The sequence below is a fragment of the Aphelocoma coerulescens genome, chromosome 4, assembly GCF_041296385.1.
Source record: "Aphelocoma coerulescens isolate FSJ_1873_10779 chromosome 4, UR_Acoe_1.0, whole genome shotgun sequence".
NCBI lineage: Eukaryota > Metazoa > Chordata > Aves > Passeriformes > Corvidae > Aphelocoma > Aphelocoma coerulescens.
This window is the reverse complement of record NC_091017.1, coordinates 70,776,270-70,792,733: the sequence shown is the minus strand read 5'-3', so window position 1 is coordinate 70,792,733 and position 16,464 is coordinate 70,776,270. Positions and strand designations below refer to the sequence as shown.

Below are 16,464 nucleotides of genomic sequence, written 5' to 3'. Positions count from 1 at the left end.
TTGTAAAAAATAATTCACAACTTATTGGCAATGTACAGAAACAGTAACAACCCTCTCCTCAGAACACTCTCCCGCAGCAGAGGGACTCTCTCTGCCTCCACGCTGGTGTCATGTCAGCTGATTCACTAAATTAACGCATCACTACAGTGGCTAAAGGGCACATTTTTCCCCAGACAGTGACTCATCAGCAGGGGTGCACAGCCAGTCCCGTGCCCCGTTGCCTCAGGGGTTTAGTGCCCTCCCAACATCCCAACTGCTCGAACCAGGATCTGCTGCACTGCAGCACACCCCCAAATAGTAACACTTGGTTATGTAACAGCTTTTAACATTCAAAATGCTGTACAAATGTAATTGCTTTAATCCTCATCACCCAGCTACAGTCAGTGTGTGGGGAGAAATCAGGAGAGGGATGTCTTGCACAAAATCATACAGTGGTGCAGCACTGAAATAACATTCAAAATAGGGAACTTTGGGCCACTACCCCAATGCTGCCTTTCCTTCCAGCTGACTGAAAATGGCCTTACACTGACTACAAACACAAAGTTGTGAGACTGTGCACTTAGAAATAAAATGCGATCCTGGACTGGAGCCAAAGTGCTCACCCTGGCAGGAAGGATGAAGTCCTGATGACTTGATCTCTCCGAGCCCATACAAGCCCCGGTGGCAAGAGGATCCCACCCCTTGGTTCCCCTCACCAGCCTCATCTCTCTCAACCCTGGGAGCGGCCTCTCTGACTTACACACATTAAGGATTGAGTCACTGGGCTTTTTATAGAACAAGCTTTTGAAATACTCTCTGAAGAGCACTCTCATGAGGGGATAAAGCTTCAATGCAAGGAGCAGAGAGTGTGTTACACAAATTAAACCCCGAGCATGAGCCTGAAGATGTGCTGGAAGCAGGGCAGCAGCACCGCATCCACAGGCTTTTTATGTTACAGTCCTTCTCCAGGCTGTGCCGCTCCATTAGCTCTGCATGCTGCAGCAAATAGCAACATCCAGTCTCTAAAGCATTATCTGCCTGTGCTTCGGGGATTTGGACAAGGAAGGGAGGGAAAACCTTGTTCGTGGGCTAATTGGCCCGGTGCTTTATCATGCAATGAGAGTTTGGAGAAGTCTGCTGGGAAATGGACGAAGTCCACAGCACAAACATCAAAGAGGAGGAGGAAGGGAAGGAAGGGATTAATGAGACAGACTACAGAAATACATTTTAGAAGAAAACATTAAAAGCATGCACAGAAAAAACAGCAGAGAAATGAAGAGAAACAAGTATTTAAATGAATAAGAAACAAGTTTAGAGAAAGGAAAAGGCAAAAGATAAAATTAAATAGTGTTAAGACTGAAAAAGGCTCTTAACTATTCAAACATCTTGCATTACAATTTCTCGTAAACCATGCAATTTTACAGTCTATTTATTTTATGTTGTAGCTTTTAGAATTCACCTTTACATGTCTATGCCATCTCATTAGCTAAAAACATTTTCTGCTCCTAAAGTTAAAAGTCAGATCAATCCAAGATGCTGAAGCTTTAAGAAAACCATAATCATGGATAAAAAAATCACAGACACTGTAAACTGTCAAAAAGAACACATTAATTAATTTTGCTTAAATATGTGCAATAGACCTAACGCAGTCTCATCTAATCTTAGAAAACCAAGATCGTCTCTCTGTCTCAGAATACAAGAGGAAGAGAACCTGGACCCGGATCCATCAACTGCAATGACTGAAACATTAAACCAGAAAGGTGAAGTTCATTCAGTGGTGCTGAGACACAGGAGACCGATGCAGAGAGAGAGAAACAATCCCCAAAATTGTTGGAGACTGCAGAAGGCCTAAGCTAGCAAATCTGTCCTCTGGTAGGAAATAAATCAGAAACATGACTGACTCCCAGAAACAACACCATGACTCCCTGTTGAAGAGCAGCTGCTCAACCCTAAGCTTGTGGTGGTGTTTGTGTTACAGTCAAACAATTCAAAGAAAAGACCTCTTTCTGCATCTTTTGTTTTTATCAAGTATTCCTAATGTAGAACTCCAACTGAAAGCTCCTCCTGCATTGATGTGTGTTGGATTTCAGAACACATCATGCAAAATAACCCTGATTACACTTCTACCAAACTAATCTGAAGAGGGCTGCTCCTACAACAGCCTGTGGAACTGACCCCGCTGCAGCCGTCACAGTGCATTAACCTCACAGCTGAAAAAAGGGTCAGATGGGTTTGCTGGAGCTCTTCTGATGAAAGCAGGATTGTAAATTCTCATGGTTTTAAGCACAGACAGTAGAAAACTAAGGTGACTTGACTTTACCCCTCACTTCAACTGCCACAGTAAAATGAACCTTTTTTGTCTATCATCACACCTCATTTTCCACACATCATTCTGGGCAATCTCTGACTCTGATGTAATATTCCTAAGAGGCAATTGTACCAAAGTAATCTTTGCCCTTGCTCAGTAGATTCAGTGTTGATTACAGCCAGCTTGCAATTAAAAAAAAAAAAAAAAAAAGAAAAGCATGCTTAATATAATTGGATGAAAATTCTGGGAGTGAGGGGGAAAAGAGGTACAAACTTCTGAGCTCAGCTCTTGTCAAATAGCTTTCTTAGGATGGAATTTCTATGCAAATCTAGAAAATTTTCACCAAAACAGAGCTTTGCAAACTTGGGCTCAAGCCTCTGCTCCCTGCCTGATTCAGTATCACCTTGAATGATGTTGTCCTGTGTCCATTCTGTCCAGGTACATGATCAGCAACTGGTTCTTTGGGCAAAATAATTATTTATACAAAATGGAGCAACTCTCATAGAAAACACTGGTTTCCATTGAGATATGGGTCAAATCTTTAAATAAGACAGAGCAGAGACTTGGATCTTCCAAATAAAAATTAGTAGGAATATTCTCTGTAAGACCTACCAACCATTATAAAATAACAAAAAACTTGATTATTTAGATTTACATACAACATACCAGAACACTCAATACATGTATTTATAAGACAAAAAGTTTCAAACCTAATCAAAATCCCAGTTATGATGTTATGGAGTTGAATAAGCCTGTGCTTTACAGTATTTAGGGGATATTTTCCTGTAAGTACTGCAAGGAAGTCTCAACAAGTTCCACATAGTGCCAACAAGAGGAATAGTCTTTGAGGGGGAAAAAGGGAAAAGGCTCTGAGCAAGTTCTTAAAACCTAAGTCAGATAGAATTATTACATTACAGCCTAAAACCTGTAAGAATCCTGTAAGTCTACATGCATGATTAAATATGTTCAGTTGATTATAAAACATTGCTTCTGTATGGAAGTTTGATGCTAGATTCCTCTCTCACACAGTGTAAGCAGAGCTGCTGAATAAGGAAAAAGTGAAAAGCAATGTGGACAGAACATGTTTGGCCACTGAACTGTGCAACAGTTTAATTTCTTTCAATCAGAAGGTGTTGCTGATCATCATGATAAGTAACAGAGTAACCATAGGCACATAAAGGACAAAAGAAAAACTGAAGCATTCAGCTGGGGCTGACAGCTAATTCTAGAGTCGTGGTGATAAGAGTCTGCACATACAGGAGCATGGGTGGGTTTTCCTGACCTGGTGACTTCTTACTGCAACAAGAACAAGAGCCTGAGCCTCAGAACTGTGAACTTCTAAGTTGTGCTTGTGCTGCTGGTTAGAGAGCAGTCAGGGCCTATGACTAGACAGGAGTGGGTGGGCTGGCAAGGGATCAGGGAGAAATAGTGTGTGTTGTGCAGCAGATACTAACACTACTTGGCACAAACAGGTATTTGTACTGGCAGCCACAGCAAATCCATTAATGTCTGGAGTTATAACTAGGTGGTTGCAAACAAGGCAATTCTGTGCAGATGCTAGAGGGATAAGGAGTGAAAATACACGTACGGCTGCAGAGAGCTGAGATGCTACAGCAAGTATTTTCATGGAGCACCAACAGCTTCATAATGCTTGCTTGTTTCCCTTGAGAAAAATCTTCAGATTTCTAGATATCTCATGCTTATTCTACAACAAGAAACATAACTCACTTTCTTAGCCTGCCTTTAACTTCATTAAATGGATAATTATAAATATTCACATTTCCCTCGGTTGTAACAGATCAATTCTCCTGAGTAGTAAGTTAGCCCAAAAATACGTGTATTAAAACTCAGATTTTCCTAAGTGTAGTATTAAAATCAGAACACTCACAAGGATAAATGTAATGCTCCCAAATATAGCGAGCAGCATCCCACTTACACGTGGTCCCATAAACAAACTGATAAATGAAAACATAAAAAGGCAGTAATTTTGAAGCCAAAGAAGTTAGGAAGATACTCTGTGTGTGTAAACCTATGTATATACATGGGAATCTGCTGGGAAATACAAAGCAAGTTTTCTGTTAGGGCTAGAAGTATGACACCAGATGCATAAATGGCAGGAAGACATCAAACTTCTACTTCCCCAATGTTTGGTCTTTCTAAAGCTGTACTGCGCATTAAGAACGACACAGCTCTGTCCTGACAGGGATGCATTTATACTGGAGTAAGAGCAATTTGCTTACCTTTTCAAACACAGAGGTTTCCTTTACATTGTGTGTGACACATGCTGCCCACTCTCAGTCAGCCTGTTATCCAGCAGTGGTTTGTCCAAGCTGGAGCTCAGGAACTTCCCAACAAGCTTCTTCCTGTGCTGGTTTGTAGCTCACCGGGGCACAGGGAGAAAGGCAGTACTATGGAAGTTCCCAGAACACAGCCCCTGTCTGCTGTTACTGCAATTCAGAGAAAGCACCACTGGCAGCCAAGAGCCCAACCTGCTCCCTTCTGAGCATCTGCCACTACAATTTGCTTTGAGTTTATACACAGAACTTTGTCCCCCCCCGGCCATAACCTCCATTATACAACCAGGACAAGAAATTTTACTGTATTTAAAAATTACTTATGGAATATTGCATAAATTAATATTCTACTATAGGAAAATAAAATTTGTTTTACATTCTCTCCCTATAAATAGATATAATTTTTTAATACTCCATGAAGTATAAATGTATATGCTTCGTGAAAAAAATCTTAGAGCATTAGGACAGCAAAGATTAACATACAGAGCATAGGCCCATGTTTTTGTTTTGCAATGCCAATTAATCTGTAGTTTATTGTATTTCAACCTTCAGAAGGTCACAGGATTTAACTCTTATACCCTTGCCAATGTCAGTTGGCTCATAATAAACATTCATATTTGTTTTATGGCCCAGACCAGCTGGTGGGTTTTATATACAATAAGAATGAGAAATCTGACAAAAACAAGTGATACATCTTCATAATCTGAATAGAGGTTGAAACCTTCAGTAGAATCTCAAAGCCATTTATTTGTTCAGGTTGCTGGGCTTGCTTTCCATTTTTGGGGTTTTTTTAGTACCATTAATTGAATACAATCTTAAACATTTGCTACATTTGTTTAGAGGGATTTATTTGATAATAGGGAAGAGCTTTCCTGGCAGATAGTTGGCTGGACCTTCTCAATTTGATACATGTTCTGCCACAATGGCAGAAGGAGGAGCTACTGATGTGCTCCTTTGCTTTAAATTGCTTTCATATTCAGCTGAAATAACTGAATGACTTGAGGTATAGAATTGATGTACAAAAAGGAATTAATTAACTTTGATGCAAGGCTCTCAGACGTTGCGTTGAATCCACTTACAGTGATAGCTGTGGTGTATTCCTATACTCCTGTTGATGGCCCATGGCCCATATTTGGCCTGAAGGACAAACCCACCAGGCTTACTGCAAGAAATAGGGCACAACGTTCAAGCAGCAAAAGTTGCCTTAACCACGAGACATCCTCCACCTGCACCGAAACATCACCCAAAGTCAGGGGCTGTTCCTTCCACAGTGACCAGCAACAACAAGGTACATGGGGAGGTGGTGTAAGGGGGAGAAGGCACATGGCTGCTGAGGTTAAAATCTTGGTGGAAGTCTGTGCCTCATACTGCATGCCTCAGGGATGGCAAAACCATGTATCCCATTAGCTATCCCTGCATACCTCAGAAAAAAGTCTGTACAGTGTTGCCAGCAATGACAACTTGTGACCTGGAGGGACAAGGGGGTTCGGCGTGTATCAGAGATGAGGGGTGTTTCTAAAGTTCCCATAAATTCAACAGATTGACCCACTTCAGATGTCCCTTTTTGTAGACTTCATGTGACTTCTTGTGTTTTGGAAGGTGGAGCTCATCTCCATACTCCCCAGCATCCTCTGTCTCTTTGGGATACATAAAACTCCTGCCCATCAGGAACAGAGCCAAGTCACAGCACAGTACACTCTTCAGTTTACAGTCAGAAGAGCTGTACTGGTTTGTACAAGTAGATATTTGCAGCATAACCACTTACACAGAAGCCAAGGGAGGCTCCCAGAGAAAGCCTGCAAGGAGACTGGTGCCACATGGCCAAGCCTTCCCAGGGAGCCTGTGTGGGTACCAAAAGCAGAATACCTGCAGGAGCACTGGCTAATTGGCTCTGTTTAGAGGATATGTTAGCATGGGACAACATTGGGCCAAGGTAGCCAAGCTCATTCTGGCATCCATGTCTACTTATTCAAAAGGGACTCGGTTTTCCCACAAAGATCTGCTTTCTACCACACAGGCACACATAGAACATCTGCTATTCTGGAATAAAGGTGCAGGCACGGGGTTGTTTTTGCTGAAGTTATCTGCATATGCTGTAAATACTACAGATCTGGTTTTGCCATTCACTTAGGGCAGGGACATAACTGATTCATGCTGCCTGGGTGCTGCAGGGACTTTTGCATTTTCAAAGATTCCCCTTAACTGCACTGGCTGTAACATCACCTAAGTATCCAGACTGTTGTCCTCTTATTTCAGTAAATAACATCCCAACTCACTTCTCTAAACATAAAACATTCCCCGTGCCAATAGCAGCTGCCATGAAAGGCTGAAGAACCTTAAAAGCTGAGCAACATGCCAGGAAGAGAAGTGACTTCACTGTGACAAAATGTACATCCACTGTGAGAGGGTCATTTAGCATCCTGCAGTTCAGAATAACTGGCTTTCAAGTTCTCTAAGTCAAATTCACCGACAGCATCAGCATCGATCCAAAACAAAAGACAATGAATTGAAATGGTAGAGAAGGAATAATCTCACACTCTTTTGCAATATAGCCTATACACAGTAAGGATTGTGCTTAAAGATTTGTTCCTTCCTGCACTTTCTGTGACATTCTGAATTACAGCACAATAGAAAAATCAATTAAAATGACTACTGAATAGTCCTTTATCTGCCTCCAAACCATCTTCCTCCAGAAGAGATAATATTTCTACAGTGCATTATACATGAATTAGCCCTGCTGTTCTAAACAGATTAGATCCTTTAGCCTGCAGCTTCAGAAGAAGGGTATGCAAGCAAACCATGGGTTTTATATAAGCACAAAATAAGTCATAAATATGTAGTATTACTCTAAATTCTAATCTTTCAGAGTTCTTTTTTTTCCCCCTGTGATTTCTGATTTTTATTACAAATGACATGAACCAGTAGTTCTTTTCTGTTGGTCACCACCCTCCACATACAAGCAGAGGCACTCACTGCTTATCACCCATATCATCCTGCATTCCAAACCTCTCACTGGCAGGACAGTAGTGTACATGGACAAACACATAACAATACATCAAAGTTTTAAAGCCCAGGGAAATTACTGCACACTAGAGTTTCTGGGAAGCTCAGATACAGTTTCATAGTTGATGGTTGTCTTGTACTTCTCACTTGACCACAGACATATTACTGCTCTGATAATTGGGCTCCTGGTGTGCTGAAACCACCACTTAGCCTTGGAAGATCAAAGCTGATTGCTTTCTTGTTTGCTCCATCTCATATATCTCTTCTCTTATTCTTTGACTGCAAGTGCTCTGAGATTTTTTTAATCCATTTTTTATACTGTATTTGCCATAATAGGACTTTAGCCTATAACTAACTCCAAAGAAGCTCAGATTAATAAAAGACAAACAACTCATGAGCTTTCAGAATACTGAAACCCCAAGCAGAACCTGGAGACTTACATGCTTTTTTCATTCTTACCATGTACTCAGAGAGATTTGAGCAACCTCAGCAGATTTACCTAAAACTGTCCTTTTCTTCGAAATAATGTGGTGAAGAATGTGGAAATATTAACCAAAATATCTTGATCAAAGACAAAAGTAAAGAAAATATGAAAGGTACTTCTACCTTGGGATAAAGCAGCACATCCACATACAGCAAATGATACAAAAACCCTCTCAAGATTTGTTTGAGAAGACCTTAGTTAGGGCTTTGCATATCATATAGCCCTCAGAAACTCATCAGATGTAACCTCATACACTGTATTAAAGCCTTTAATATATAGACCCTTTCTACACTGATACAGAGGAATTCATACTGAATATGACAATGTGTAGGTAAGTTTCATGAGGCTGTAAAGAAACATGCTCAGTTTACCTTCTGACTTTGTCTCTAAAACATAGCCTGACAACATTTTATACTCACCTTCCAGAGCCAAACACTAAAAGACTTTTCATTTTAATGATCACTTTTTACACATCAGTGTTGTCTCATTTTAATTCTTAGAAAAAAGAAAATACCTTCAAAGTCCCCATCTCTGGCTTTTGCTGCAAGTTCTGAGGATGATATACTTTCTTGACATAAAGCACAGTCTTCCAATGCTGCATTCCTTAAACCATGATTAACTGTAAAACAATTCAAAAAGTACTTGTATTTTTCCAATTTTCACTTGAAAGATTCATGTTAGAACCTCTGGGATTAGACTACAGTAGCACCTTCTTAGGCTTCTTGCTTTTTCTTTACCCTGACACAAACAGTGATTTACAAGTCTCCTATTCTTCTTTGGGATGACAACAGAAATGAAAGATGCTGTTATTACAGTACATGCAGTCCTCTTACTTCTGCTAGTTTAGCTGCATCCTACATTTTATTTCCCAGTTCTTAACTTGGATCCTTTAAAGTAAGTAGATTTTGAGAACGATGAGAGATTCCCAAGGTGAATCACACTCATCAAATCACATATATCAAAGAGAAACTTCATCCCAAAACTCCCTTTTTTCCCTGCTCATTTTGTTTATGCTTACTTTTGTCAATACCATCTTTTTTAATGCAAGAGTTCATCCATTAGAAATTATATCCATCCAAGTACTATTGACTAATATATATTTCCCAGTGATAATTCTTTACAGCTCCAGTTTCTTTATTACTCTTATTTGAAGGCCCAGGAGATCTTGTGTTCTCTCTAGCAATTCTGTCTAACCCCATTTATTTATTTATTTATTTAACAATAAAAAACCCCAGTCTATTGTCACATCATGACAGGCTGCCACCATAAAACTGTTGTGGAAGTTCCAACCAAAAGTAATAGAGGACTGTAATGCATGTTGTGCATTATCCCACTGCAGAGTTGGGACTGGAGTGTAGATTTTTTCTGCTAACTTGGTCCAACTTTTAACTGTTTCACATAAAAACCTCAATGCTTTTAAATGAAACTGGAGAAAGAAAACGTTTTCAATCTGTAGGAAAGGAAGTAGGAAAAAAAATAGAGCTCTGATCACTTTCATATGCTGGTAGTTCTAATCATAACAAAGGACAAAGGTAATTGCAGCCTTCCAGGGATGACATGGTTATTCTTAGAAAAGTTACCAGACTTGCTGCTTAGAAAAGAAATAATAAAAATGGTCATAGAGGAAAAAAAAAATTTCGTTGGCTCATGATCTAGTTCTGGTTCTGTTACTTTAATTACCAAGAATTCAAATGCGGTTATTTTTCTATTTTTTAGCCACATTCTTCAATTTCTTCAAGACAGGACAGATTTCAGCATCTCAGTGAACATTCCCATCTTATAGTCTGCTCTTTGGTAACTTAAAACGTACCCAAGTGTGAAACAAATCGGGGGGTGGGGAATAAATCAACAAAGTCCAAACCCCACATAGGTTATGGGCTATAAACTATATGGGCTACACACACAGTGCTGCTGTAACACACAGAAATATGTGAGCAGCAGATGGACTCTGAAGACTTTAACTCTTTAGTATTCACCTTAAGACTAACTCCTGCATTCCTATACAGTAACTTCAACCTGTTTACAGTCTGTTTCTATAACTTCATTTAAACTTAGGTGAAATCACTGTACAGTGAGTCCTGTCAGAAAGGTAACAATATGTTAAGGAAATTCTTGTCAAATAGTTTATGGAGCCCCATAGGGCTGCCAGCAGAAATTTGCTATAGAAAACAAATGTTTAGATCTTTTACCTTTCTTCTGCTTTTCCTTGTCTTCTGTTTCAGGTTTGGTTGCCATAACTTCAAACAAGGTCTTTAAGATACTTCTCAGATCACTAGCATAATTTGTCTGCAGCTGGTCAGCAACACCTTAAGAGTTTGAGAAAATGGGTAAATCATTTCTAGACTATTACACCATCCTTAAAAAAAGTACTTAACTCTGCCTGTTACTACCAGTAATGGCCTCACTTATTTTTAGGGGATCACTTGCTCACGTTAGGAATAAAAATTGAACATCTGAATAAACTAATTCTCCATAATGGCCAAGTTACATTCTGTTTTTTATGCTACCTGCAAGTCAATACATATCTTTCTTATCCTTTGGCAGGAAACACTGAGAGATTCATTTTGCATGAAAATAGAACTGCTAAGTAAAATTTCATTCCTTGAACACAATAAGGCATCACCAGGAAAAAAAACCTGATGTAAGTCCAAATTCTTCAACACTACAGGTCTAAAGGCATCAGCATGTCTGGCATCTCTCCTTCTGTAAGCTCCAAACAGGTAACAGATCCTTCTAAACCAGATGCAACTTAGGCCCCAAAAACAGAGTCTTCCTGAAACTTCCTCTCTAGTCCTTTCCACCATAACTTGATGGGCAAAAACTCAAAAAGCTCCCACCAAAAATCAGCTTATGCATTTAGTATTTCTCATACCTGAGATACAGACAAAAAGGCGGTGAATAAGATCATTACTGCCATGAAATCTAGATCTGATCTTCTCTCGTGTGGCAATTTTGGCAGCCTGCAAAGCGAGCTGGATTTCTTCCTGATCGATGTCATCAGATGAACAAGAACTTGTCATTAAACTGCTGTCAGAGAAAAAAATAATGTAAAGGAAAGTAATGTAAATCTTCACTCAGTTGTTCAGGATGTTCAGCAAATCCTAAGGGATTTATAACTCAGTCAAGACCCTATAGTACCAGAACTAATTGCTGTAAATTCTTGTTGAAGTTAATCAGCATGTAACCAATCACCATCACATTTGATTTTCACTCTGTGACAGCTGCAAAAAAACTTTAAGCAGAAAATCACTTGTCTGTATTTTATTGCATTTTTCCTTAGCTATTACAAAGTGCTGCACCATTTTTCACACTAAATTCTTCTAAAAGCTCAGTCCTGAGACCGTAACTCCACCAAAAATCCTGAAGGGGAATATCAAACTAAAAATGTGAAGGTGAGTTCTGAGTCAACTTAGAAATTTATGAACGTGGAAATTATTTGTAAAAAAAAGAAATTCTGAATTATGTTACCTTAAAATAGCAAGAGTAGAATCTAAATATAACTTCACCAAAAAATGGAAAGAGCAGCAATAAAATATGATTTACACAGTAGAGGTAGGTTAATTCCCTTATAAATTTAACAGCAGAAATTGCTGAAATGTCAAACTATTGTAAAGAATGGCTCATCAACTCTAAAGAGATTTAAATGTGTCACCAAATGTCTACTCAAAATTTAAATTTTCTTTTAAAAACCAGGTGCCAGACATTCCTGCACCTTCACCACCACCACCACTCCTACCACTTCCCTCTTACAGAGAAGAACATTGAAACAACCTGAGACAGCAGGGGAGGTCTGGGGGGAATTTTCAAATATCAGGAATTACCTTAAGTATTTGTAAATCAAGATGTCTTCTTTAAAACAGCAAGTACTTAAGGGAAAAGTAGCACTTTACTCCTAAAAACCCTTAAATGCGAGGAGAGCACAGGATGTAATTACACTGAAGTCCTAAGGATTCACTGTGCTGACCAAAGGAGACAGGAGCCTTCTTACTCTACTACATTCAAGTCAGAGGGAACACTAAACCATTTTTCTCCACATACTGGAAAGAAAGGAATATTGCAATTATTACAAAAATCTAGACTATTTCACTTATAATCATACTTTTGCTGTCCAAAACTCCAGCGCTCTTCACTTTGCAGACAACTACCATGTTAAAAAAGGAGTTAGTAACGATGTAAGTAGCATGTATAACAAAAGAAGTAATTTCTAACACATTTTGAGTTCAATCTGCTTTGTTCAGGTGCAGAAACATTCACCATCTTGCAGATCCCATCCTTATGGCAATACGCATGAATAGTTATTTTGGGGTAAGACACATAGGTAACATAATTATTTATAACAAAATTTCATAGGATATACTTTTCAAATTCTACCTGCAGGTTCCACAGGTAATCCTTTGAAATATAAAAGAGAAATAATTAGGCCATGCAATCTTAAAAGCCCTAGGAAAAACAGACTGAAAATAAATAAGTACTGGACGTTAGTTATTCATAGAAATATCGATGGAAGATGTGTAGCATGAGTATCTTAATTGGCCCCCCATTCTTTCAAACAGAGTGAAGAGTAGTCTTGCAGGAGACTCATTTTGTTCATGTTATCTACTGCTACTAACAAAAGAAAATTCTTGTAAAGAGATGTTATTTCTATGTTTACACTTCCAGCAGCACCATGACTGACTGGGCTTATCAGAGACACTGAGAATGAAGTGAGAATTCTCTTTCAATTTTCCTTTGCTTTTCCGTAGGGGATACAGTAGATATTACAACAGCAAGCCTATCAGCACGGAAAGGCCTGTTCAAGACAATGAAAAGGTCATGTACAAATGTGGCTTACGAAGGAATAAACTGAAGGCAGCAAGAGCCAGGAAGCGATTCCTGACTCACAAGGGTGTGCAGTCAGACGACTGCCTGTTCACACAAACCCTCTCACATTTAGATAAAGGACTGTGCCCTGCAACATGGCCAAATAGCCTCTACTTTTTTTTTATTTTATATAAGTATTTTCTTAGTGATATTGACATATGCACCATAAATTGCTCTCCAAGGTGAGCATGGACCTCCTGACAGAGCCAAATGCAGTCTGTGTAATTATATAACCCCAATACAAAGGTCTCTTCGAAACTCCCAATACACAGAAACCTTAGTGCAGGGGAAAGCAGGGCTGCTGAATCAAAGATGAATTTTCCCTCCAAATCACAGCTGAAGAAATATTTTGAAGTAAGGTGCTAAGTGGGCAGAGAGCTGTGAAAAGTGCTTTTCAAGAATACAAACTACTTGGTCCTTTGCCATTTTGCAGAAAGGAAGAAAGGCTCATTCCACAATTCTGACCAATTTTACTAATAATGTTTGCCTTTCTGAGCCTCCTCCAACTAGAGGAACACAGTTTTACCTACTTCATTCAGGGAACGTGGTTTGACCTACTTCTGTTGCAGACTACTCTGTTAGATTTGTAGTGTGTCATTAAGACTGGTCATGTCACCACAGGACTGGCTGGGACTGTTTTGTCCTCAAGATCCCCAGCACAGAGCACATATGAACTGCTCCAGCACTGTGGGATGGAAGGTCAGCACATCTGCACATTCCCATTTATAACATACTTCCATATGCATACTCACACATGAAGTACAGTACCCACATACAGGAGGTTGAGAAAAGAGGATATTTTGTACTTGGATTTGCTTGTGCTACTACAAAGAAAAAAAATGAATGCTCCAGAAAAATTTAAAACTGGACCTAAGAATTGCAACAGAGTTAGAAACAATTACTCTGCCTTTACCAACACAACCGAGTCTGACTTAGACAAAAATTACTCTCAAAGAACAACTAACAACCATCTGTTCTTTAAAGTATACCTTCCTGTTGAAGAACATAGCCAAAACCCCAAAATTGTATAGATAGTCAGAAATACTGTAAGAATAGAAACACTGCAATTGTTTCAGATAAACAGCAAAAGAGCCAGCTTTTTTTTTATAACAGGGTGTCCCAAACAGCAGTCATTGCATCCATGCAAATAGATTCTCATTATTTTTTAAATTGATATTATAGAAAACACACCTGAAATGTGATCTACAGGGTTCAGCCTGCTTTGTTTTGGTTTTTTTTCTATAAGGAACACCTTTCCTACTTGGCTTATCTAATACGGATAATTTGGATCAACATTCTCAGCCAATACCAGATGTTTAGGAAGTATTTCATTAATGTCAGACTATGCTTGGATCTGGAATGTTTCACAGCCAGTATCTGCAGAATCATGTCTCACTGCAGAATACAAACAGCCATCCTACTGCTGGAGACAAGTCCTCATTTTCTCAATGTCTTAGTTGAAGGGAACCCTGAATTACCCAACTAATTAAGTTACAAAGAGATAAGACCAAAATACACATGGAACTCCCCTTGTGAAATGTTTATCACATACACAATGCTTATCATGTATTTATTTTTCAGACTGTAAAAACATTGCAAAGTTAACACATCTGAAGGTGAATATTAAGAAAGAAGATGTTATGTCAAAGGTTGATTCCGAACAGTAAACCTGCTTATACCTTATAAAGGAACAGATACCCTGTGGCAGATAAATTAATCGGCTTTTTGCTTAACTTGGCTGCAGCTCCCCATTTTAAAATTACACTTCATTTATTACATTAGAAGAATAGTAAGACTCTTTCAACACTTTCAAGATGTATCTCTAGAATGGTTGCCTGGTCTCAAGGCTTTACTGTGAAATTTAGCCAAATATGTACATGCAAACAAAAGCCAATAATGTAATTGTATGTAATATCATCTTTCACCTGTGAAAACAATCTGCTTTACAGCTTTTGTGTTCCAAAGGACACTTCTGCACCAGTTCAAGTAGTAGTATGCATACATAATGGAAAACAGGACAGTGGAACAAGAAGGTTATGACCGACATTTTCAGAAGTGGACAGACATTTTAGGTAACCATCTGTGATACTGTAGGCTTTTTGCTGTGTCTGTTGGTCATTGACACTCATCCAAAACCAGTGAAAGCAGCAAAGTCTAAAACCAAACAACCAAAGTCAACTGATTCAAAGATGGTCCAAATTTAAATATTTGACATTTGTGCTCAAAACACACTCAACAGCTCTAGAAATCTGTCTGCTCACAGATGTCATCTTTCAAATTCGTCTGTTTGGTTCTTTAAACCTGAAATCTGCTCAGAACGAATGCAGAATGTATGAGATTCTCTGGAAGAATTTCTCATTATTCACAAACAAACCCTCAGAGTATCTTAAAAGATGCATTAAATATACAGCAGTGACAGACAAAAAATTTAAAAGCTGTATGTATCAAACACAATGATTACAAAAAAATCAACTGAATTTTCATGTTTTCAAATTAATCAGAAAAACATTTTTAAAAGAAATGCTTTAGTTTTGTTTCTTTGTCTTTCAAAATCTTGAATGAAAAGCAAGAGGGGGTCACTTCTTGCAAAGGAGAAAGCCCAACAGACCCATTCTACTGTATATCACAGAATCAGGGAATGGTTAGGGTTGGAAAAAGAACTTAAACATCATCCAGCTTCAACAGAAATATATTGATACAATTATGTCACCAAATCTAAAAGGAAATCAAGACCACCCTTTAAGTCTCTGATTTCAGGCAAGGTCTTCAATAACAACTGATTTTCAGGAATAGGTTTCAGAAAGTTGTCATTGGTGCCTGTAAACAAATAGGGCTCAAGTTTCAGCCACACAAACCCATCCCAACTAAGTTTAAGAGAAAAACTCTGTAACAATATTACAAGTGTTTACTAGAACAGTGTTAATATGTAATTCAGTGATTAACCTTACCATTTATGTTATCGAAATACCTGCGACATCAGGGATTCCTATTCACTTCCTCTGAAATCTCCAGCCAACTACACAAGCACAGGCAGAAGTACAATGTAATTCTCTGCAAGAAAACAGGTACCACCCTCCTGCTGTAGTGTGAATTTAAAGCTGGTGAATCCACTTCACAGTGAATTCAAAATCCATGCATTACATGGTACCATTCTGATGCAAAGACGCATTTTAAGACCAAGGTGCTCTCTAGGAAAGTTTGATAAGTGCTGTACAGTAGCAGGTGAGACCCTTGACAAGAAAGAAACGTGAAAACTTTGCAAAAAGTTTTCTGTGATTTCACACATTCCTCATGTTCTACATAAAAGGACATTACAGTTATAAACCATGTTGAAAGTTTTTACAAAGGATCAGTAGCCCAATTCTTAAATATAAATTAGAGTTCATTTAAAAATTTATGAAAGACTGTCCACAAACTATGAAGCAGTGCAGTTCCTTGGACTTAAATGATATAAATTCATTTGCACTAGTTGGCCTTAACAAATCTCTCATGTCCATTATTTAATGCCACATGTATTGAAAAACTGAAGATATATA

The 16,464-nt window shown here is 38.7% G+C and overlaps 1 protein-coding gene across 6 annotated transcripts in view; it reads right to left on the bottom strand.

Moving 5' to 3' along the window:
* Nucleotides 1-16,464, bottom strand: part of ZFYVE28 (zinc finger FYVE-type containing 28) — a 150,539-nt gene that overhangs the window by 6,133 nt on the left and 127,942 nt on the right. For 4 of the 6 annotated variants that reach the window (XM_069014601.1, XM_069014603.1, XM_069014605.1 and 1 more), the window contains 3 exons: nucleotides 10,941-11,095; nucleotides 10,258-10,374; nucleotides 8,583-8,687 (listed from right to left, as the gene is read on the bottom strand). In XM_069014601.1, coding sequence (XP_068870702.1) covers nucleotides 8,583-8,687; nucleotides 10,258-10,374; nucleotides 10,941-11,095 — 377 coding nt within the window. The remainder of the gene's footprint in view (nucleotides 1-8,582; nucleotides 8,688-10,257; nucleotides 10,375-10,940; nucleotides 11,096-16,464) is intronic. The other 2 variants (XM_069014602.1, XM_069014604.1) reach the window with 1 other exon arrangement.